The following is a 24,589-nucleotide window of genomic DNA, read 5'->3' on the forward strand; positions in this document are numbered from 1 at the left end:
ATTCTATGATTCTATGATGCTATGATTCTATATGTCTCCTCTACTGTTCTGTTTGTCCACATCTGACCTGCTTCACCTCTTTGGCAAGTTAATTGCCTGAAGAATGTAATTGTAATGTTTTTTGGGGTTTTTTTTGTTTTTTTTTTTGTTTTTTCTTCTATAAAGCAACTTTGAATCAATTACTTTACCTATTAAAATGTGGGGTTTTCCCCTCATTTTTCATATTTCTGTCTTTTATGTGTTTCCTACCTGCAACTCATTTTGTACCTTAAGATTATTTTTTTTTACCACTTACTAGTTTACTGATCCATTCTGTGTGTTCATGTTTGTACTCTCCTAACATATCCTTTCAATTTCACTATAAGAAGCTTGAGTATCTTGCTGTGGTATGAGATAGGTTGTAATATTTGGAGTAGCTTCTACATCTGCCTATAATTCTCTTAATTAGGAGTTCTTTGGATACTTTAACTGCTACTTGATCTTGTTGAATATTGTCTTTTAGGATTCATTATTTGTTCTTTTGCTCTCGTTAGCACTTTTAACTCCAAGTAATTTAGCATTACTTTCTGTAAACCCTTTTACTTCTCAGTTCTCTTACTGAAATAGCAATGTGGGGTTTTGCACATTACAGCAGGAATATGGCTGACTTTCAGTATGCAAGTTTCCCTAGCTAATATGTTGTGTTATATCTTAGAAACCTGAAGTGTAATGTTTCTGTGATGTGCATGAGGTCGATGGAGTCAAGTTACTTCTATATTGTTTCATTGTTTATTCTGGTAGAAGTTAAGGCTTCTTTATATAAACACATGTTCTGTTTGTTAAGGACTTTGTCTTTTATATGGAATTCATGTTTTCAGATTTATCAAAAAGTGCACGTGTCTAGCTCTGAACAACATAATTTGAAGCTGATTAAATTGAGTAGAAATGTAATGAATAAATGAGGCTGAACCTGACTATTGCATTCTGTGCTTGTAATTCCAATCTTGCCCACAAGCTTCTGTTTGAATAAAAATGTTTAGTTGGAATACTGCCAACTTCAAAAGAAGCCGCTCTAATCCAGATGGTAACTCTTGAATTGGAAAGATGACTTCAGATTGTTTTTTGTTTGTGGGTATTCTTTTTTGAGAGGGGACAACAGGGGAAGGCTTTCCTGGTTTGTGCTATTGCTGCATAGAAATCCAAAATGATAATCTCAGGTAAAAGTAGTTGTTTGTAGCAGACAAGCTGGGATTTGGGATGTAAACCTGGTCTTTTTTCTTTGATTGGTCTTTGTAGTCAGTCCAGTTTGATGTGGAAAAATGACTAACGCAGGTGCATTAATACTTCCTAGTATTGAAAGTAGCACACCATTTGAGGGGAAAAGTCTGAGACGTGATCTTGAATTGAGTAGTGGTTTTGCTTTTCAGCATATATGGTTGCATTACTTCTACCTTGCAAGACAGGCCCCTTTTTTTCTTTTTCCTAAGTTCCTCTTCATCTGCTGTAATGACAGATATGGATACTCCTCATGCATAGTAAGGTCAGTCCTAGGCAATTTATGCTACTTAAATGTAGGTGTAAAACAGCCATCGTGTGGTAGACTCATACTTTGCTTCTTTGGAATGATTATTTTGGGGAAGTGGTCAATTCTGTCACTTAATAAATTAAAAAGTGCCAATAACAATTTCTTAAAAGTAACCATTTTTTTAAAAGTAGTCTAGTCTTAAAGTGAATTTTTACTTCCCTAGAATTTGTTAGAGAAATCTACTGAGAGAGAAACTCGCCAAGAATATGCTCTTGCCATGATTCAGTGTAAAGTTTTGAAGCAGCTAGAGAATCTGGATCAGCAGAAATATGATGATGAAGACATAAGTGAAGATATCAAATTTCTACTGGACAAGCTTGGTGAGAGTGTGCAGGACCTTAGGTATGCTTTGCAGTAGGAACTTTAAAAAAAAGCCAAATCAATTATATGAACATTGGTAATTTTTTTGTTTCTTTTTATGGCTAAATAATATACAGAATTATGATATATAAATGCTAGTTGATTAGGTAATGTACAGAGATGCTGGTTGTAGAGGAAAGTTTCCTATTCTAAGTGTGTATTTACAAGCTGAATAGAAAAATAAATCTTCACTTTTGCCTGCAGGATCTTTGATAAATAGTTAAAGGACTTCAGAGGGATCCGGTTGAAGTTCCAGTCTAAGGTGAAAACGACCTGATTAGAATACATTTTGCTGTCCAGATTAACTCAAGTTTTTGCTAGTGGTTACCTAGTTCTTGCTCTTGTGCATACTGTAGTTCATGTCAAAGGTTTAACTGGATGAAAGACAAGAACTGGGATCCTTGCTTGGGGAAGTTAAATCCTAGAAAACAGGCGGAACAGCCAGTTAAGTTCCTGAATACTGTGGTTGAGTGGCTTGTTTTTTTCTCTATGTATTTATTTTTCTTCAGGAACTGTGTTTTGGGGTGGATGAAGGGGTATGTTTGAAAACAAATATTTCTCTTGCCTTCATGCCTTTCATTATTTTTCAGGTGTTGAACTCTGAGACAGGGCACAGTTCTCATGCTCTGCAGAGAGCACTCTCAAATGTGTCATAGCAAGTTGTGTTCCACCTTTGTCTTGCTAGGGACAAGCTTGGGCACACAGTTCAAACTCTGTTCGTAGAAACTTAGCCAGTATTTCATTTAGGTCTTCTGTGTTGCAGCTCCTTCGATGAGTACAGTTCTGAGCTCAAGTCAGGAAGGCTGGAGTGGAGTCCTGTACACAAGTCTGAGAAGTTTTGGCGGGAGAATGCTGTAAGACTAAATGAGAAGAATTATGAGCTACTCAAGTAAGTTTTCAAGTCTTGAATAACATAATTCTGTAATATTTTCTGTTTAACTGAACCTGTATCTAATGTTTTGCATTTCAACATGAAGTAATGTCTAGAATGAAAGCAAGTCAGAATATCTTGTTATTTTTAGAATATATGGTCCTTACTCATGGTTAGTTTTGTTCAGAAGTAGAACTGTTTATTTGCTTTTACTGGACAAAATGTATGGATGATGGGGGTAGTAATGTCTGGCTTAATTTGCATACAAATTTGTGCTGTTGACTCTTCATGCTTTCACATGAAAAAACTACTATACTAACTGATGTAATTAAAAAACTTTTTTCCATACCTTAGTCTTAGTTTTGTGTTATTGTTGATCTGAGTAAATGAACACCTGTCTTTTGAATACTTATGGATTGAAAGTTGTGGGAGTGTTCCATGGAAAATCTGACTTGCTGCATTTCATTGCAGTCTGATTATTTTGCTCGAGACTGTGTTTAATATATGTAGATTGTTAGATGAAATGAAGTTGAAGCTCATCTTTCCTTTTGGAATTAAGGACTTATTTGCTGGCTTCTGAAAGTGTGTGCTTTAAAGATGTCTGGGCCTTAAGTAGCTTGTAAGAGCTTTCAGATGTGTAACTGCACTAGTAAGTGCCAGACCTAGCAGAAGGTTGATGGTCTCGAACGGAGAATTGTTCATGGTTGCACACACCAAAGAATTCAGTGTGCTGCTTTGTTCTCAACTGCCAGGATGTCTGTTAATTTTTAAACAAATCTGTGTAACAGTGTTCTCCATAAAACTTTGCCCTTTTTGGCCCTCTATTCTGCAAGAGCAAGGTTACTATTGTAAGCTGAGGGGAAGAACAGAGCTGGAGAAAGGCTGATAGTTAGCAGGCTTGTCATACCCACCTTGCTGTGTCACGACCAATGTCACATTACTGCTCTCTGAGAGTGTGAGATCCTGAGTGCAGGAGCTGGAAAAAGCATGCAAGCAAGACTGGGGTCTATTGTATAACAAAAGCAGCATCATCTGCTGGCCTTGTGTGGACATTGTTCTTGTGTTTCACCCTTGTTCCAGTCTATAAATATTTATGCGTTTGGTAAGTGCAGCTGATCTTGAACTCAAACCTGGCGGTCTTGAAACATCTGTATGAAAAAATGAGATACTTTATAAACCTTAGTTACAGGTATTTGTAGATACGGCTGACTAAGCTCAATCTAGTGAATGCTTTGTTTCTGTTAACTAGGGCAGTATCTCCATTGTTTTAAGTGCAACTGCGTATTTGGAAAAGTTCTATTCTAGCTTTGCTGCTTAGGTGACTCATAAAGTATTTTTATGGTTACAAAGGCTTTGTTGTTTTAAGTTTAAACCCAAAACAGAACCCCAAACCAAAACCTGGGACTCGATTGTTTCAAATCCTTTCCTAGAATCCTGACAAAACTTCTGGAGGTTTCTGATGACCCACAAGTGCTGGCTGTAGCTGCTCATGATGTGGGAGAATATGTACGGCACTATCCCCGTGGGAAACGGTAAGAAAAATGTCAATATGTTGTTACTTAAGAGACTAGCTAGAGTATATGCTTTGCCTGTGGCTCTTTTGCTTATTTGTATTAAAATATGCTACATAGGGATTGTAGGTTGTGTTTAAGTTTAATTCACCAGCAAGTTGAGAAAATACAAACTAAATCTTTGGCTAAGTGTATTTCAGTGTCTCTTAACAGTGAAGGGAACCTATGTCTAAAGAAGTCTCAGGTTAAGTTGTTTAGGCTAAAGCAAAAGGCATGAACCAGAAAAAATTAGAAGACCTACCAAGAATTTAAGCAACACATCATTCTTACCTTCTAATATGACTATTGGTCTACCATTATTAGACTTACAGTAGGGATGAACTATTTCAACAATTAAGTCTATTTTGTGAATTAAGACTACAGATACAAATTTTTTTCTCAGAAACAATTGCTATTGTATTTTCAGTGATGTTAGCACAGATTCAGTTATACTCTTCTATTTTATCATGTTTTCTTTTAGCTACACAAATAGACATTTTGACAAAAGTGTTAATGTTTATTGTCAACCTGAATTCCCGTCAAAATACACACAGACATTTCTGCATTTTCTTGCTTTGTTTGTGGGGTTTTCTTTGTTATTGTTTTTTTTTTTGTTGTTGTTTTGTTTGTTTTTAAACCTGGGAACCAAGATGTTTGCTGAATAATTGCATCTCTAAAGTAAATAGAGACCACTGAAGCAGAAAAGTGCCTTTGGATTTTGCAGGAATTATGCTCTTCAGTTACCCAAAGGGACATGTGACTTAATTTTTGCAGCAAAGTAGTGGTCTGTTTCTGATTTCTGCATGTGGTTTAATGGGGAAGATGAGAACGGTCTCCTAGGCATGTTGGAAATTTCATGAACACGTCAGTCTGCTATCCTGACAGTAGTAGAAACATGAAACAACAGACTGAAACTTCATGCTGTATATATGCTAGAAAAACTCACAGCCTTTGTAGTCTATAAGCAACTTGAACTGCAGATATTTTTAAAATATTGGAACGAATTAACTGGTTGTTGATAACTAGCTCCTGTGTCTTCCAAAAGAGATTTATGATTTATAACGACTGCTATTTTGAGGGGAAACAGGATATTCTTCAGAAAGGTGGAAACTTGTACAGCTGTCTGCAAGTGGCAAAGCTAAAGGAGCTTTGCTACTGGACGCTCGTGCTTTGAGCTGCCATTTGTCTGAAACCATTTTATTAGTGATTTGCCATGATCTTTAAACAGTTTGCGCACATCTAGCCAAATGTGGCATAATGGTTGGGCTAGTTTGGCCATGCAGTCACTGAGCCAAAGCGGTGAAGTCAGATGAGTGGATGAACAGGACCTGCATCTCTCTCTGTAGTTGGGAAAAAGTACTGCTGGAGGGACCACAGCTCAGTTCAACTGTCAGGCTGTTAAACCTATTCAGAAGTGCATCAACCTTCAAAAGGAGCGGTCACTAGCAAATAAGAAGTGCTACAGATACTATTCTAACCCATGTTCTTTTATTAAATTCTTACACTTCAGCTGCTTTCTACTTACAGACTTGACTTATTTCACTTTCTGTTCTGATGGACAAACTAAAATGCCTCAGTCTCTTTCTCTTAAAGAATTCTGTTTATAATCCAGGGTGTTCTTACTAAGTGTGACTTCAGCAATTTTAGGACTAAAAGCTTAGAATACCTGCGGACTGTATGTCAGTTCCCATGTCCATTTCTTACCATAATGTATAGTTTACTCCTCCCACGTCTGGCTGGCATTTCACACTCTCATTGCATGACTCACTTTGAGAGTGGAAGCTCTTCACTTGGTTTAGAAGAATAACAGAATTCAAATGTCTTAAATAATTTTTCTTTTAAGTGTTTATCCTTAACTGGATTGTCCTTCAGCCTTTGGAGGTTGCAGAGGTGAATTCGAACCTAAAACTTGATTTTACCTGCTGCACACAGTGGAGACCTAGAGTTACACTTCTGTCTAACCTTTCCCTTTGTTGACAAAAGAAAATGTTTGTTAAACTTAAGTACTACTTTTTTGCTTGGCTGTTCTCGAATGGTGTCAGCTTAAATAATTTTAACTTGCCTTTAAAATTGCACATTGAGGACCAGGTTCTCAAGGCAATAGCACTGTAGACTTCTAATGAGGCTCAGCCACACGTGTGTTTTCTGATAGTCTAACAGCAGAGGTGAAGTATGGCATTGGTGTTTCCTGTCACTGAAAATAAATACAGGCTAAACATCAGCCTCCAGTATAACTTCCATGTGGCCCAAGGGTTACTGCTATGCAAGATCAACACTTTCAGTCACTTGAATGCTTTGAACATGGGGTTTATGTTTTGCATGTACAAGAGATTGACTCCTAGAGCCATTCCGTTGCTTAGCTTGTGATTCAGAAACAGCTTAACTGCATTCTCTTTTTCACCTTGTTCTGCTTTTAGGTATGTAGTGTGGGTTTTATATAAGTATTTTCTGCTATAATGGTCTAAACTACTTTCATTTGTCATCATCTTCTGTTTCCTTTTTCTCCCTTTAAATGGGCCATGTTAAAATCTGGCTCTTCATCATCCAGAAACTTGTTTGAATTGCCACTGTTTTGACTTAATGCAGTATTATTATGGGGAACTGCAGAAGTTGTGCACAAATCATAACTGGCTCACTGGGCTGTATTACTGTTGCAAAGTAAGCAGAAGCTGAGGAGAGGGAAACAGAGCTAATAGTGTTTTGAGCAGGTTTGGAACTTGAAGGAATGGGATTAACTGTGAACCTTCCTCACAGGTGCTTACCTGTGGGTATAAAACATGTCTGGGAAGGGATTTGTACCAGTAGCCAGTGTTATGCAAGAATGCTGTTCTCTAGCTCCTCATATTCTCAGCCATAATTTCAGTGATGTACTGTCATCTGAAATACTCTATTACCATTTGTGATTATAGGCTTTTAACTTTTCATTTTGATCGTTGTGTGTTCCTAGTGTAAGGAAGTTTTTGAGTTTAATGCCTTTTTTTAACTCCTTTCAGTTCCTGAAAATTCAGTGTTTAAGTCAGTCTTGCAATGTGGAAAAAATTCTTGTTTTTATTTCATAGTCTTGTCTTTGTGCTTTTATATTTAACTCATTAAAAATGTGAGGCAGCCTAAGGCAGGCATAAATGGTTTTTTTGAGTCTGTTACATTACTAATAATTTCTTGAATTCTTAGCAATGATTTTCCAGCTTAAAACAATTGCACTTCCCTGAATGCATTCCTGTTGTATGCAACATCCTTGTATGTTTTAATATTTCTGGGAAATAATATTCTCTGTGTTCTCCAGGATGGTTTTGACTGAGTCATAAAGTGAAATGGGAAGTTCTCTTTTCATTTCCATGCTATGTTTTTATACTTGTTCATGCAGTTTGCAAAAATGTGTTGTGCAGCAGTAATGCATTAATTTGGCTGTGAAAAGAACAGTAATAAAAGCAGATAGTTAATGCAACATTAGAATGGCAGGGTAACATCAGGTTAATAGTAATGTAAATGGTAGCGTCTTCACAGGATATCTTCACAGGATGTTATGTTTAACTGCTTGGTGACCTGTGAGAGAACTGATGTAAAAAACCATATGCTAGTCAGTGAGGAATCAGTTCATATATTCCTTGCAAATTCTCTCCAACCTTTCTTTGTTATGACAGACCAAAATGCTGCATGTAGAGTGTCATATGGATGGTGATACTTTTTCAGGTTTTAAGTGTGTTGCTTTCCATATATTTTTTAAGAGATGATATATTCATGACATGTGATAAAAGGTTTCATCAGTGTTTTGTGTGGGATTTGCTATAGCTATTAAAAAGTTATGGCTGACTACTGTGGTAAAGTTTGTAGTGAAAAATACAGCTCAAGCATGTGGTTTTTCTGGAAATGGTACCTTAGCAGCCAGTTCTGCATCTTGTGCAGGAAAAGCTGTGGCTCTAATACAGTTTGAATGTGAAAAACCACTGTGAGGTGTACCAGGTGGGTGGTTTAATAGGTGTTGGTGTGTTGACAAGCATTTTTTCTGGATTAGGCAGTGCTGGACTGGATTGGGGCTTTAGTCTTGCAAAAAATGGAGTGATGTGGTTATCATCAATTTATGGAGGGGAGAGCACTACCTCCTCCTAAATTATCATAGATAGTGGAACTGTCTCAAGCCAAGCTGGGTAAATAACCCTCTGTGAAAAGGGCTTCTTCCCTGATCATTTATTTCAAAATTTATGGAAGTAGGTAGTGGGTAGCAAAGAGGAGTCCAATACAAATACTTTCCGATGCTGTGAATTCTTAAAACAAAAAATAATTCAGAGGTAATATAAGAGACCTGCATTGCTAATGTGTCAAATAAGATGTATATGTTAGGAAATAAACACTTTTAACAAAAGAAATATTATGTGACTTAACCCCTTAATGCCTTGAACATGAGGTGGTTGGGTAGGATAGCTACCCAGAAGCTGAAGTAACGTCAGTAAAACTGCTCCCTTCTCTTTTTTCAGAGTGATTGAACAACTTGGTGGTAAGCAGTTGGTAATGAACCACATGCATCATGAAGACCAGCAAGTTCGTTATAATGCACTACTGGCTGTGCAGAAGCTGATGGTTCACAACTGGTATGTGAAGACTACTTACCATATTACCAGCAGTGAGAAATATTTGGTGTGGGGAAAGAATTCAAGAAAATAGATTTCTTTAAGGGGGAATACTATTTTTATGTGGTAGGACTGCAGTTTTAAATGATGAACAGTATGATGCTGATGTGTAAGATCTTAGCTAGTTTTTCTGTGTATTTTGGTTGCAGTTTGAATAGCTTCACCTTGCGTGATTGAGTGTCACATGAGTAATTCACTCTCTATTTCAACTTATCTGAACTGCTTAATGTTCAGTAAGAGCTGTAATTTAGGCTTGCACTTGTTCAAGTACTTGACAGTTGCTTTGCAAAATGCATGCCTGACCACTCTTTTGCATTGTTCTTTGCTGTAGTCCTTTCCCCCCACTCTACACTGTTAATTTTTCTGTTGCCATTTTAAGGGGTGCAGGTACAATTTTTCTTGAACTCCTGGGGTAACAGAAGCTTTTATGGTCTGGTTGGTTACATGAAGTTAAAAATCACTTGTTTGTATCTCTTTTATCAGTTCCTGAGAATAGTATTTGAAATGAGGTTTTTCTTTCATTGTTTCTTGACTAGTTCTCTAGTAGAGCTCCAACCCCGTGTTCTGGTGTGTTCTGCACAGAACTTGCTGGTGGGTGATGCTGCCTTTCCACAGAGCACATGACCTTTAGAGTGAAGAATTGAAGGACTGAAGTTCTGAAAAACTCCAGTGTTCATGAAATAACTTTGTTTAACTTGCCAAATTAATTAGTTATGCTAAGCTTAAAGCATGGAGAGTTACAAATATTAATGAGGATTTCTTAATCTGATTATTAATTATGATTTCACCAAAGATGACATTTTCATTTGGCATTACCTTAGAGAAATAAAATGTAACAGTACATCCGAGTATATTGAAACATAGATGTTGAGATAAAAATAACTAATTTGATTTTGAATTTAAACAACCTTTTATTTCTGGAGAGCTTGGTGCTTGGAAGTAGCTACAACTTCTGTCAGCTTTCTCACTTCTGACACAATATGATCTTTTTAAAAGGCTGAGTAGTGATGATGCTAACAGTGTGAAAGTGGTGGGGAACAAGGTTTATCAAGCACATTCTGACTATTGAAGATGGGCTAGCAAGGCTGACAAAAAGCTCCTGTCCACTCTCCCTGCAGTGTACCTTCTATAAAAGAAAGCTAGTTTTCCCCCCTTTTCTTCTGAAGAATATGTTTTCTTTAACTCTCGTGTGTGTTATATTAACTTTATTCTGCTTCCTTCCTCTCTCATACTGTGGGAACCTTCTACAGCAGAGAAACACACATTTAAATAACCTACTATATCAAATTCAGAGTGAATATTCTCCACCTTTAAGGGCAACTTTGGTTAAAAATACTGAATTTGAGTGTGTGAAGATGAAGACACAGTGTGTGGCTGAGTGCAACCTAATTTTGGGTCATTATTGAATGTTACAGTCCAATCTGCTTCTCAGTTTATTGATATGCTTATTTCTCACTATACTATTCTCATATTTGAATTACTGAGTATTGTAAACCAACAATAGCTAAATAGAGATTACAGTGTTGAAGGCTTAGTTACTGAATTTGCCTTCTGCAGGGGGGACAGGTGTTACTTCATGTGAGTCCTGATGCCTTGAAAATCTGGTAATAAAAATACAAAACTCTGGTCTTTCTCCAGCACAAATCTCACTGGCAGTAAGTGTTTTCTGGATGCCTAACTTGGCTTTTGCTTATTTTCAAGTTAAGCATACTAATTTAAAAAAAATTACAACGGGTCTTCTAGATTTGTCTTGGTTTTTTAATGGCATGAACATTTCTCTGGATGCTTTTCACAGTTTGTGAACCTTTAGACTTGAGACTGAGAGAAAAGATTACAATTCCTTCTAGTTTCAGACCTTCAGAGATGTCAACAAAAAGGATCTGTTCAAGTGCCATTTTCACATTCATATTGTCATCTCTGTAGGGAATATGTTCTTGTTTAATTCTTACTGCATTAAGCCTCTGGGACACATTGTCCTTGGTTCATATTTGACAAAGCGTGTTCCCCTTGGATTGGACATCAGATAGCTTGAGCTAAGGAAATGACACATTGTATGTATGTGGGGAAGCTAGATCTGTCTTTGTATACATCTGGCTTTTGATGTATGTCAGCACCTCTTCTGTTTCATAGCTTGTGTGGGGAGAAGAGAGCAGAGTCTTTTGAGTGCTGCACAGCGCAGTTCAAGTGCCTACTTATTTAGCTTTGCTTTGTTGTAAGATGGATTTCTCAGCAACTTAAACGTTTTGCTTATCTTGCTCTTCAGAACTGGGAAACAATAAGCCTTTTTCCCATTGCTTCCACGTGTGTTGGAATTCAGTTACTTCATTCAGAGCAATTGTTTTTTTCCTTGAAATTAATCAGCATGGAACAATCTGCATTACTATTTGTGACGTGAACCTGACTGCCTCTATCATGTGTTTCCTAGCTCTGAAGGTTAACCAAGGCAAGATTTAGAAAATGCTTGCTCTGCCAGGCTGAAGCTTTGGAGCCTAGAGCAGCAGAACAAGGAAAACCTTTGGTACCTGAACCAAGTGTCATGGGGCAGCTAAAGTGGCATTCTGTTTAAGACTCAGCTGTGTCATTAGACTGCTAATAGCTCAACTTGGAGGCAATTAACTCCTAAGTAATTTGAATAGTTAGGTACAGGCTGCTCAACTTGCTTTTCCTTAAGGGTTTTTAAGTCAGGGCTAAATGGGGTGAAGTCAGGTATTCTGTTAAATGGTGAAGCTGGGTTGGCAAAAGCAGTAACTGCTGTCAGCTTTTCAGATGAGGTAAGTTCAGGTGAAATATTCTAGTTACAATTGCATGTTAAATGATCATGCACTTGATAAAGCAGGGAGCAAAACTATCTTTGTAGCCTCACTTAATGTCTTTAAATGGTGATTAATCCTGGGGTTTAATCTCACTTGCACTGTGTTAGTCGTAGCATCCCATGCTGATGGTAAAAACCTGTTACTGGCAGATGGAGGAGTTTAGCATGGTAGTGATGGTGCAGATTTTTTGTGTGCATCCTGTTCAATTCATGCTTTTAACTATGTATGAGACATCTCCTTATTCATTGCCTTTGCTGGTGTTTGGCGGCAATACCAAACTTGACTAGGAACTAGTTTAGTATTATGAACTAGTTTTGGGAACCTAGTGCTGGTCAAAACAATGTTTTTAATGACGTGGACTTTAAAAGAATCAAATAATTAAATTATAAACTGACAGCACTTACATATATCACTTTAAAGAAACCTAATATGAGAATCTATACAGATGAAACACATGCCTTTTACGTGCTTCATGGCACAATATTTTACTGAACTTAAGGGATGGGATGCTGTGACTCAAAGCACCTATAGTTAGAAGCCCAAGTTCCTTCTGTGAGCTATGGAGAGGAGCATGTTGTTTTTCAGGGTAGTGCAAAGCAGTTTCAGTGCCTGAAGTAGATCAGTAGGCTGTCTTTAAGATTTGTGAACCTATCGTCTCCTGGCTTCATTCTTAAGTTGTTAATTCCATCCTTCTATTACTTCACTAAAATAAGATCTAGATGAAGAGGTTGGTGAATTCTAGATGTTTTGCATTTAATGAACTAATTTAAATAAGCTAATGAAATAATTGATCTTTGACCTTACCAGCCATCTAGAACATAGTGCATTAGTTCCCACCACTTGCTTGATTTCTAGGCAGGTTAGGCCCAGGAAAAGTTTTCTCATGACTCATGTAGTAAGTGCAGCATATTACTTGAGTCTTGCTCTGTCAGTAGCCGTGCTGTTGGGAGGTGGAGACCAGGGATCAGAAATAAGAGAACTGTTAAAGTATCCAGCCTAGCTGACACCTGCAGAGATGGATCATGCGTTCTCTTCGTTCTTGTGAACATGAAGTAAAATGCATTGGCTTAACCTCTATAGCTCAGATGAGTTACTTGTATTCATTTTTGGTCCCTACTACACAAAAAAGATGTGAACAGGCTGGAAAGGCTCCAGAGAGGAGCCACAAAGATGATCAAAGGCCTGGGAAGCCATGTGAGGAAAGACTGAGAGAAAACTGGGTCTGTTCAGCCTTGAGAAAAGAAGGATCAAAGGGAGACCTTATCAACATGTTCCAGCTCTTAAACAGTGGTACAAAATAAATATAAGGTAATGGGCACAAGTTTCCTTAGGGAGATTCTGACAGGGCACGAGAGAAAAGTTTTTTCACAGTGAGAACAATCAGCCATTGGAATAATCTCCCAAGGAAAGTGGTGGATTCCCCAACACTGGACAAGATTTGGCTGGACAGGGTGCTGGTTCATCTAGTCTAGGTCATGCTATGGCTAGAAAGGTTGCACCAGATGACCAAATGAGGTGCCTTCCATTCTGTTGTTCTATAATTCTGTGAAATGATCTTCAGTATTCATACAAATGCTACCTAAACTGAAGTGGATCTGATTAGAAACTTATTTATTTTTCCTCTGGCTGAGTCAGGATAATGGCAGAACTAGCATCATCTTTCGGCAGTTGCTCCCAGTGACTAAAATACTGGCCTGTGTTACCCTATCCTTCTGCTTATGCCATTACCTCTGGGCTCAGGTATGATGCCTCATCTTCCCAGGGTCCTTTCACCTGTGCAGGCTCTAAGCTATAAGTGTTCTCTAAACAGGCAGACTTTTGGAATAAACTGCTGTTCAATGAATTGATACCTATATGGAGAGTATGAATATGTTAGCAGATGATAAAAATGGCAGTCAGGATGCATCATTAGTGCATGACCAAGTATGGTATTGGAAGTAAAATTAATAAATGGCATACTGAATGAAGCAACAAATTGAATATGCAACAGATTCATACATGATTTTCAGAGTGCACATCCCAGACAAAATTACTTGCTTTCCATCTTTTAAAGTGTCTAGTTATGTAGAGAAACATTAAAAAAACTGAAACTGCCTAGGATTTGCAGTATGCTATATTTAGAAGCTGTTGTTCCAGAGATTTAGCATTGAATATTCAGCATTTGTTACTATTCTTTGACATAAACTTTCTTCTCCAAAGCCCATGTGTCTCCTAAAATAGCTTCTGTACCATGCTTGCTTTTACTAGATAGAAGTGCAAGGCATGATGATAGTTAACTGGCAGCTGTGAAATTTGTCCTTTTCTCTCCCCCTCCCCCTCTTTTTTCCCTTATCCCAACACTCAGATGTGTAACGCTTAGTACAGTAGGCTTAAATCTAGGGAACAATGCCTACAAGATAATAGAATCTGCTGTATTTATTTATCCTATTTCTTTAGCCTTCATCATTAACTCAATTCTTTTTTAGTAGATAACAGAAGTAACTGACAAGTTTTAAGAAGATAGTGTGTCCCTGATAAAAATTAATATTTTTAAGAGGACGGTTCCTAGCTAGAATGAGACAAATTAGACAAAAATCCAATAAGCGATAGGCACACCTGATGTATAGTATGAGTGTTTATCTTTTTATTTGAACGTAAATATGTACTCTTTAAAGCTTCCTGCCATACAGGTAGGGCCTGTGGTTTGTACTGTGCATATGCTATCTGGGATTTTACACTGTGATCATGTTCTCTGTTGTGAGATCTGCACTCTTTGTAAAACACACTTTAATATTTCTGGAGCTTCTGTTACCATGGAGCAAATATTTCACAAATATTAAACATCCTGTTCAGTTTGCATTTTCTTTTTTTCAAAGAAGTTGTTCATTTTTATATGCTGTGCTGAAAAACATGTCACCAAAGAAGTAACTTTTTTGATAGTTTCACTTCTGATTACTGTTACTTAAAGTCTTGATTTCCTGATTGGAAAAGTCAGTTAAATGGTTCCATACATTTGTTTGTTCTTTTTGTTTGTGCTGGCTTACCTTCAGCACTACTTACAGTGTGCATTGATGTAATAGACAAATATTTGTCTAAGCTTTAAACTTTTTTATTTTTACTTCTTGGAATACTTCTATTGCATTAATCCACTGCTTTAAACCAATGCTTTAAAGGGACACTTCAGACTGCTTAGAGCTGGGAATGCATCAGTTGTGTAGCTTGAATACCTATTTATGAAGCCATAAGAAATTGCTAAAACTGGTCTGTCTTCTCGAGAAATCCAGGTTATTAGACCCCTAGTGGAAATGCAATGTAAAGATGGCAAGACTTGTTCCATGTGTTCAAACATTCCATCTGCTGCCTGTCTTATGAAATTGTTTTTGTCATATTTTTGATTTGTCTGTAACAGTGTATGTTGGTGATGTTTTTTGAGAGGCTTGAGTCATGTGGCAGACTTTTTGTTGTAGCTTTATTACACTTCTGTACCCTTTCATGAGAGGTAGAATTTCTTCAGAACTGGCTTTTCAATTTCATTTTCAAAAACAGGGGACTCTAGGTTTATGTTTAGATAGAGAAAAATGAAATCAATATTTTTATGTTGTTCTTTGTCAAAGGAAAGCATTCTGCCTCTTAGGAACCTTAGATTGCTAAAACAAGCTAGAAATTACAGAAATTCAAGACTGTCAGATGTTTTTTTTTGATAACTTGGTTCATTGATAGATTGGAAGCAAGACTTAAAATAAATGTTGTTCGAAAAGAGAGAATGTGACAGTTTCATCCTTTCTTTCTTCTATGCTTCATTCGCTTTTCTTCCCTTGCCTGCTAAAGACAAGAATTTTCAGTTCCTTAAAGGACAGGTAAATCTAACTGCACTGGAATTTGGAATATAACACTAAAAGTAGTAGTACTAAAACAGCAAGGCTTGTTCCCTTTAGCACGTGGCCTCTAGAAATCTATTGTAGGCATCATAAAACTTTCCTGTCTGTCAGATTAATTGTTGTTGAGAACGGTCCTTAATATGAAATTTTCAGGTATGGTCTTGTGTCAGTTTGCAATTACCTTCTTATTCCATACTCACTGAATTTGCTGGCTTATGTGTTGAATCAGTTCCTTATGCCTTTACCTAAATGACCTTTAAGCATTTGTTGCAATTACTCTGATGCATACGTATATCTCAGCTTGAGGGTGTCAGTATTTCTCATATGCCAACAAACCCAATTAAATGGAATAAAGCAACAAACTGGAATAAGGATTTGAGATGCAACAGCTTCATGTATTCACCTCTAAGTTTCCTTTTCTCCTTCGAGGAACCACTTTGGAAACTGCAGAAAAAGTGTGTTTAAAGATAGGCCTGAAAAAGGGTAAATTGCTGGTGTGGAAATCTCACTTGGTTATTCTAATATAAATGAAAAGATTGATTTGCAAATGGAACTTATTTGCACCTCACCAGCAGACTTATGAATAACTGAGAAAGTGAGAAAATGTGGTGTTTTAAGTTCTGTTGTTCTGAGCGTTAGTTGAGAAATGGAGGTTTGTGTAGTTACTCTCAAAGTGGTGTCCTCTGCTAGCATGTTTTGACACTTTCCTGCAGCGCAGAGGTAACATTTCCTGCTCTTGTAAATTTATACTGAATCAATTGTTTCATGTTTGAAAGCAGTTAACTGTAAATATAAGCTTGTCTGGACCAGCTTCATCTGCTTTTTAATAAGGATGATTTTCTGTTCCAGTGTGAGGAAAGCAGTCAAAATGGAACTTTTTGTTTCAAAGAGATCTTGGGCCTTTGCTCAATGAACTTTCCATCTTGACTATTAATGCTGGAGGATGAATTGCCACCTTGTTCTGTGTTGCGTGGTTTCTAGTACTGATTCCAAGTTAGTGCTACTAGGAACTGTCGCAAGGTACCTTAAAAATATCCACGGAGTTCACATCTACAATCCCAGCAAGGGCCAGTATTCCAAAATGACGTGCTTATTCCTAAGTCTATCTATGTGGGAGAGCACAGACTTTTCCAGATGCTTGTTGACTTAAGGGAGCATCATTAAACATGTGGTAAGTTTCTTTCCCTTTCTTGGAACGCAGTTAAGAGATAAAGCATTATATGTAAATATAGTCAATATTACCGGTACATAGAATTTCATTTCTCTTCATCACCTTAAATGATTTAAAAGAAAAATGAGCCTTATGTAACAGGAGCTGGTGATTTTGTATTTAGAAAAAGTTTACTGCTTCTGACTAGCTTTTGAAGTATTATATACAATAATACAATGCCTACCCAAGGTAGAAGGCAGCTTTCTAGTGGAGGGAATTGGTGACTGAATTTGCTGTTGGCCAGGACTGTATTTTGCTCTTTTTCCACAAATTCATGCTTGAATTTTGTACCTCTTGTAGAGTGCAGTCTGAGTGATATTCTGCAGATTTGCTTGGCCTGGTTAGAAGTGAAAAATGGTATTACTGGTAAGATTGTGTGTTGAAAGACAATAGGTACGGAGGCTCCAAAGCTCAGCTATGTCAAGGTTAGCAGGGTATGTTTTGTCTTAGTCTGTAATATGAGTTGATCAGACATGCGTTAGTCTCTGCCAGTAGTGGCCATGCTCATATGTTGTGTACTTTTTTTGTACTGTTGTGTGCTTGCATTCTTAAAGGTAGTTTAAATTTTGTTGGGTAAACATGAATTCTAAAATCCTATTTTTTTTCTCTTAAATTTTAATTAAGTAACAGTGCAGCATAAATAAAATCTTAGATGCTTGATTTGTGATACATGATGATGGACACTTATGTCCAACTGATGTGCGAAGATTGAAGCTTACAGTGCTGCTTAAGCTCCTGATGCGATGAAATACCAGTATGTAAAAAAATATACTTGAATCTTCTTGCCCTTTTAGTATGTATTTTAACAGAGGGAGAACAGGAGCCTACTGAAGCTAATCTCAGTAGCTTGAGTTTTAGTGAAAGATGAGAGGAGTGATGAGAGGCCTGGCAGAATAACCTGTCGGTCTGCTCTCCTAAGGCTACACATGAAGCTGTCTTGTTGAGCTGTCTAAATCTCTCCTATCAGCCTCTTACCAATCCCTCTCATCATGTGGCATAGACCATGCAAGAACTTGTCCTAGTTTAACCAGTGATACTTGATTTGAAATGATGAGCAAGTAGTAACTGGTACTTGCAGCAGCAGATGGGACAAGGTTTTTGCATTTCGGTGGCCCTTGGTGGCGGTTAAAGAAGTGATGGGGTAGGAACAGGACAGGGTTTTCACCTGGGTTTGTAGCATGACCATGTAGCAGTAACTGCAGATACTTATTCTGTATGGGGAGATGAGATAAAAGCTTTTCCTTGTCCCTGGACTTAAACCTCACACCTGCAAATGAATGACTGAAGTGGTTTTGTAGGGAAGATAGTGTGATATCTACTGTATGTCCTTAGTGCTGTAACTGATATGTTCAGCTTCTGTATTCACACACAGAATATGTGACTGCTCTGCCTTCTCAGAGATTTTTGCTGAATACACTGCATTATGATTGGATTTTAGTAAGCCTTGAGCATACATCTGAACCAGTGCAAGCTATGCAATAGTTGTACTGTTACGGATTGCTTGCTTGTTTGCTTGATTTTCCTACTTCTAAGTAATTGCATAAGAAATTCATATTCAAAATGGTTCATGTCTGCTTTATAAATAACTTTGCAGGCTTTTGATGCTGTTTGCAGAGCCAGGTATGTAGAAAATAAGCATCAGTTCCTTTCAAGGCTGGATGTCAGAGTAGAAGTACTAGGATCAGTACATGCATATAGGCATAAAACAAAGTTAAAAAGAACACTGAGGGAGCAGAAAAAGGTTTGGAAACTCTTCCATAATTGCTGGCTGTGTTTTTGGGTGGCAGTCAAATTTTGTTTATTTTGGTGGTACAACTTTGAGTCCTGCAAAAACCACAAGAGAGCAGTTCATTTCCTTCTTTGCTGTCTCTACTTTGAGTGTGGTAACCTTCCTAATATGATCAAGAGTCGTATCTCTTGAGTGCAGCCTAGTCATTAAGATACTGCGATCGTGCTGCAACACCTGATAAAGCTGTGAAGGAAGGTGCTAAATCATAACATATGCTCAGCATCCAAATTGTGTGTTATTTTCTTTGCTAGTGGAGTTTGAAGTTAACATTATAGGAATTTTGCTTTTCTGGATACTTAACTTTAAATCTGAGAAAAATGATGTTGGGTGATACAGTTGTGATCCTAAACTTAATTGTGTGATAGGAATTGTAATGCCTAGGGAATAGCCATTGAACAGGACACTAAAATGAAAACTTGTCTTTGAAATGTGCAGTAAGAGCTAATATTTTTAACTTTTTAAAATAAAGCACAAATGCATATTATTGAGTTATCTTTTGGGTTCTTTTTAGGGCTTCATTCTAAATGTAATTAATCTGAACTGCTTCTAATGTTTAATCTGAGTAGGTTGAAATACCTGTGTAGTGAGAAAAATTGTGGGTGCTAAGTATACAATCGGCAATGGAAAAAAATGTGTATGCTTCACAGGTCCTGAAACCTTTTTTCTGCTGGTATAATGGTCAATTATTGAAGTGTATTTTCTGTAACAAGCAATAACCCAGACACCACTAAATACCAGCTTCTTTGTGGTTCTCTGAAATATTGAGGTGCTTTCATAGGAGACAGTGAAAGATGGGAGCATTCACAAGACTTGTGCAGTATTTTCCAGAGAATTTAGGTATTTTTGCTCAAGGCAAATGCTAAGAATCTGGGGGGTCATTTGTTCTAGTGTTGAGAGGATGGGTCTAAAATAAGTGACAAGCACTTCAATATACAGGTGAGGAAATTGTTGGTATACAGTGGGCCTGGCTCAAATATCTCTTCTGTTTTCCAACTCAAACATACAGTTTCTATTTTGCTAGCCTATTGGTTAAATTGCCAGTATGTCCATCAGTATTACCTGTGCTCATGCAGCTGGGTTATGGGAAGAGAGCCTTTGCCACAGCTTCTAACATGTATATTAAGCAAGCAAAATCTGTGGGCTTCATGGGTGTTCTGTCACAGTTGCCAGCATTTCTAAATATTACAACTGGGCTGCTTCTTTTTCCAGTTTTGTTAATGTTTGGTTTGTGCCTTATTTTTGGAGCAATAGATGATGGATACCTAAAGCTTAGGTACTCTCATAGTAGCTCTGGTTGGCTATCAACAGTAGGCACTATTTTAAGGAATAATTCTAAACTTAAAGCTTTTTCCCCTTTCTCTACTTCATACTCCCCAGTCTCCAGAATGTTTCTCAATCTAATTTTTTGTTGTATTTCAGGGAATACCTTGGAAAGCAGTTGCAGTCAGAACAACCTCAAACGGCCACCGCACGGAGCTAAACACTTTCATCAGTTCATGCTTATAACTATAGTATGTTTGTCTTTAATATCAAGGGAACAATGAAGTCATATGTTCTTTGCCTGCTACTAGCACATAAACTTTCCAGCTTTCCTCTGGTGATTTTGGCTTGGTAAAAATCTGTTTGTTCAACTAGTTCTGATGATTATGCCTGTTAGCTTCTTGTTATATTCTGAATGTATATGAGGAAATGTGGCTAATATATTGTGTTGTTTTATGTATTTATTCTCGTAATAAAGAATGTTATTAAAGGATATTCATTCTATGTTATAATCGGCCTAGAAAAACTGTTCTTTCCTTCAGTGGGTTATCACTGTTACCAATTCTCAAGAAAAGCCAATAATCCCTATATGTCCCCAGACAAATTAATAAAGCTTTCATTTGGTGTTCATAGGAAACACAATAGCCTGAGAAATGTTGATTATCAGTACTAAAAATATACCAAGTCTCAAAACAGTGTTAAAATTGTATATAAAAGCAAATGTGTGGGGTTAGAGACTACATTAAAAAAGTCTGGACATGAGAAAAGGAAAAGAAAACAAACTGTCCTTTAGTGAAAGCTGATACATTTAAAACTATTAGTCAAGCTGTATAGCATCAGAGTTAAGGCTGATCGGAGATCAGGGTGTTTTGGGTTTGTTTGGTTGTTGTTGTTTTTTTGTTTTTTTTTTAGGAACAAATGTTCAGGAACTGATGAACTTGGAATTTCGTGGAGTGTTTTTGTTATTGAAGGGACTTGTAAATGTTAGGGTTCTGGTGTCATTCTAAAATTCATTCCTTTATATAAGCCAGATAATTTGGTTATCAATCTTTTCTGTGTTTTGTAGCTCATAGTAAAAAAACCCCAAACATGTAAGCATCAATAAATCAAATATGATACTAGTTTGGCATGTGAAAACAGTCTTGTTGCATATATAGGAGCTTGGCCTCAGGCACTTGCAACACTAAACAGTGAATATTCTTGTGATTCATTTTAGAATGAAAATAAAAAAGGTGAGAGAACACAACTTGATTTCCTTAGTAGTTTTGTGTGTTGCAAGTCTCTGAGGAAGCTTAGGGTACTTTGTCATCAAGAAAGAAAAACAAGGTGGGAGAACTTTTCTTACTCAGCCTGTATTTTCATCATATATAACTATAATTTGATCACTGCTGCAATGGAGAAGGACACATTTAGCAGATGACAGCTTGATTTCTTGGCCTGCTTAATTAAAATTGGATTGTGTAGGTTAATGACTATTGCTTACCACTATATAAAGGCTGAAGCCTGGAAAGAATTAAACTGACTTTAGTTGGAGTGAGGGATTATGCCTTTGAAATGCATGCAGAGTGAAAGCTGGATTCTTAGCACCAAACATCTTGATCTTCAAATCAGATTCTTGTGTCACGCTTCTTGCTGTCTTAAGCATAGCCTAAGACTTACCTTGAAGGTGCTGTAAAAGGTTGCTCCTCTGGTTACAGCTGCACAGGAACCATGACAGGGCATTAACAGGGAAGGAACGTACTCCCATATTCAAAACAGAAGCTTGTGTTGCTTCCTTGTCTGAAGGGAACACTGAAACACTGCTTGGTAACAGGGTTTGGGTTTTAGTTGTATGCGTAAAGACAGTGAATGCTACCCATGTCAACTCCTTCTATTTTTCGGAAGCTATTGATAGCATGAAACAAAATTACTTACAGGGGTTGTCCTGAAACATCTAAATATTGTGTTCATGTATTGCATAATTAAAGTCTCTCTGTTGCTTTGCTAGTACTACTCTGTGCATAGTTTAATTCTTCATTATGTTCAACTCTGTTTAGTTAGCAATCTGTTGCAGGCAGAAGAAGGTGCATTTCAAGAAATGGTCATGATGTTTTGCTTAGATCAGTGTGCAGTACCAATAACCTTGGTGCCTGTGAAACCTGGAAGCCATGAGATTTCCAGCCCCATATGGTAACATTCAGGTGGCTCAAGAGTTGTGATCTTGGGGAGTTTGTGCCAACAACTGTACAGTAAGAAGCCTGGAAATTTGGGGGAGGGTGTTATGGAGGAACTTTTTGTGCAGCCAATAATTTGGACTATGAAGTTGGCAGAGTCGATTCCTGTAGGAATCGGAAGGCTCGCTATGTCCTTAGCAGTCCTGGGGAATCTTGACATAGCAGGGAGCTGCAGACTGTTTTCCAGGTGTAGCTTCTCCATCTCTCATTGTAGTCATAGAAGTCCAAGGTTGTCTAGTCCAAGATGCAATGAGCAGGCACATCTTCAACTAGATCAGGTTGCCCAGAACCACATCCAGCCTGGCCTTAAATGTCCTCCCACGGCAGGCACATACCTGTAGGTTCTGGAAGGCCTTGGACCCATGGTCCCAAGAGAGAAAATAGGGCAGAACTGTCCTGGAAGTCAAGAAACTTGACCAAACAATTTGTTAAATTTCAATTAATTCTTAAAACTTTCTGCTGCATCTGGTTTTGTCTGAGAAGTTATAATGAGCTTTAGCATTTGCTGCTGAGCACTGTTTTTGGTATTCACCTGTTTGTGTTGGCTCACTTAACTTGCTCAGCCCCATTCTTCCAAAATGTGGCGTGGGCTAGGTAGGCAGATGTCGTGGTGGCAGATTGAAGCTTCAGGGCTGTGTGGTGACAGTGTGGGTAGAGCTCAGTGTTAGGAAGAGAAGTGTGTGCCAGGAGCTTTCTTCCCTTTGGTGACACGAAGATTTGGAGATGACGAGAGATGAACTGCCCTGACTTCCTCACTTCTTGAGAGATAAGTTACCTTCTCCCAAATTAATGTAATCAATCTTTTCCTATGTATTTTTTGTCTATTTTCCTAATTTTTGTTTTCACTTCTATGTTGCAACCAAGAATAAATGCAATTTAAGTTTCCTATAATGAAAGTAACTGAGTCTTTGAAATCTTTCTAAGCTGGCTTTAAAGTTTTGCTTTGGAGGTTTCTTTTGCTTTTCATGATACGTCTGCTGCAATGATTTTCTTTAAACTATGGTCTTGGTCTGAAATCTAAAAAGGAGTAAGTTTGCAACTGTGAAAGGAATTTAAACCTGCAGGAGGGGTGGAGGGGAACCATGATGAAGAACAGTACTGACATCAGGAACTAAGGTAGGAAAATGCTTTAATCGTATGCCCACTACGTGTTTATTATTCCCACAAGCCATTTGAGATGCTAAGGCCTACAGCCGGATGAAGAGGAGGCCAGATCTTGGTTTTGGCCAGTGTGAGCTACTCTGCTAGCAGCAAAGCAGGGCTGAGCAGGGGATGGGTGTACCACACTGCATCAAACCTCTCTTCAGTATCTCATCAGAACTGCAAAACTGTCATTGTGCACCCGCATGAATGAAGGAAGATTGTCAACAGTGCCTACTCAGACCTGCTGGGTCATTATTTTAATTTTTTTTTTGATGAACATGACATGCTAGTTTTAGCCCAGTAGGTGACAAGGGGTCAGAAGACATCCCATTGACTCATCTCTATCCCAAAGCCTTTGCTTTTCTTTTTTGCAGCTTCTGCAGGGTAGTTGTGAGTTGTCTTTTTAGAACTATGTGCTTCATCAGAGTTGAGAACAGAGCTAGTGCTCTCATGATGATCGGGTATGTTATTAACTTGATTATATTCACTTCCTCTTAGAGTCCAAAAAATCTGAACTGCTGTTAAACTTCTATCATTCATTACTATTCAGATACCACAGAAAGCAGCAACATTGCTTGCAAATGTTAGATGTAGCATTTAGGGAGTTTACTGTGAACTTTTTTTACTTTGGGGTATGCATATTTCATTGGTACAGCCGATTCCAAGATGCATCAGCCACTGCTGAATACAAATGATATGCTAAAAACTCTCAGTACCCTTGGAGAATATTTTTTCATGACCTGTTCCTTGGCTTTACTGCTGCTTGTAAGCTAGTTACTGTATGATAAGGAGCCTCATAAAACCCAGTAATGGAATAAGGGCTGATTGCTATGCAGAGTGTCTTGTTTCTGTTACTTGGTTGTATCCAAGAACATTTCTCTGCAAAAGCTAAAACTGCAGAAGGGAACGGTACAGTTTTTCAAGAGTTAATCTTTCATGCCATTATGTGCCCACTCATGGTATAATTTTTCCAAGGCTCTTCAGTTAGTTTCCCTTGTCTGGAATCTGTGAGAGACAATACTATCAAGCTGAAAATTTAAATAACTTTTTCAGTGTCATCATAAGCTGTGTTAAAAAGGCTGCATGGATAGATCCAGCTGTGCCAAAATATGGGCAAAGAAATCGAGTAGCTGGTTGTGGCAACAACAGTTAAATCATATTGATTTGGAAACCACAAAAGTGCTAGAGTACCAGATTACTGTGTAGCAAGAAAATGTGATAAATTGCAGGCTTATGGATAACTTCCATGAAAAGAAAGTGTGCAAAATGACACTATTCTGTCAGGTTCAGGTATTTCAAGTACATCTTCAGGTTATGAATTATGTCAGTGTAGG

General features: G+C 37.7%; 1 protein-coding gene across 1 annotated transcript; it reads left to right on the forward strand.

Moving 5' to 3' along the window:
* Positions 1-1,727: 1,727 nt before the first annotated feature.
* On the forward strand, positions 1,728-20,380 carry LOC104407299 (V-type proton ATPase subunit H; the record flags this gene model as incomplete). The annotated part of the gene is made up of 5 exons (XM_010016540.1): positions 1,728-1,906; positions 2,688-2,813; positions 4,226-4,327; positions 8,818-8,931; positions 20,059-20,380. Coding segments are annotated over 5 exons (582 nt in total), but the record flags the coding sequence as incomplete, so codon positions are not given.
* Positions 20,381-24,589: the final 4,209 nt, after the last annotated feature.

Source organism: Nestor notabilis, unplaced genomic scaffold, assembly GCF_000696875.1.
Source record: "Nestor notabilis isolate BGI_N333 unplaced genomic scaffold, ASM69687v1 scaffold22276, whole genome shotgun sequence".
Classification (NCBI taxonomy): Eukaryota; Metazoa; Chordata; class Aves; order Psittaciformes; family Psittacidae; genus Nestor; species Nestor notabilis.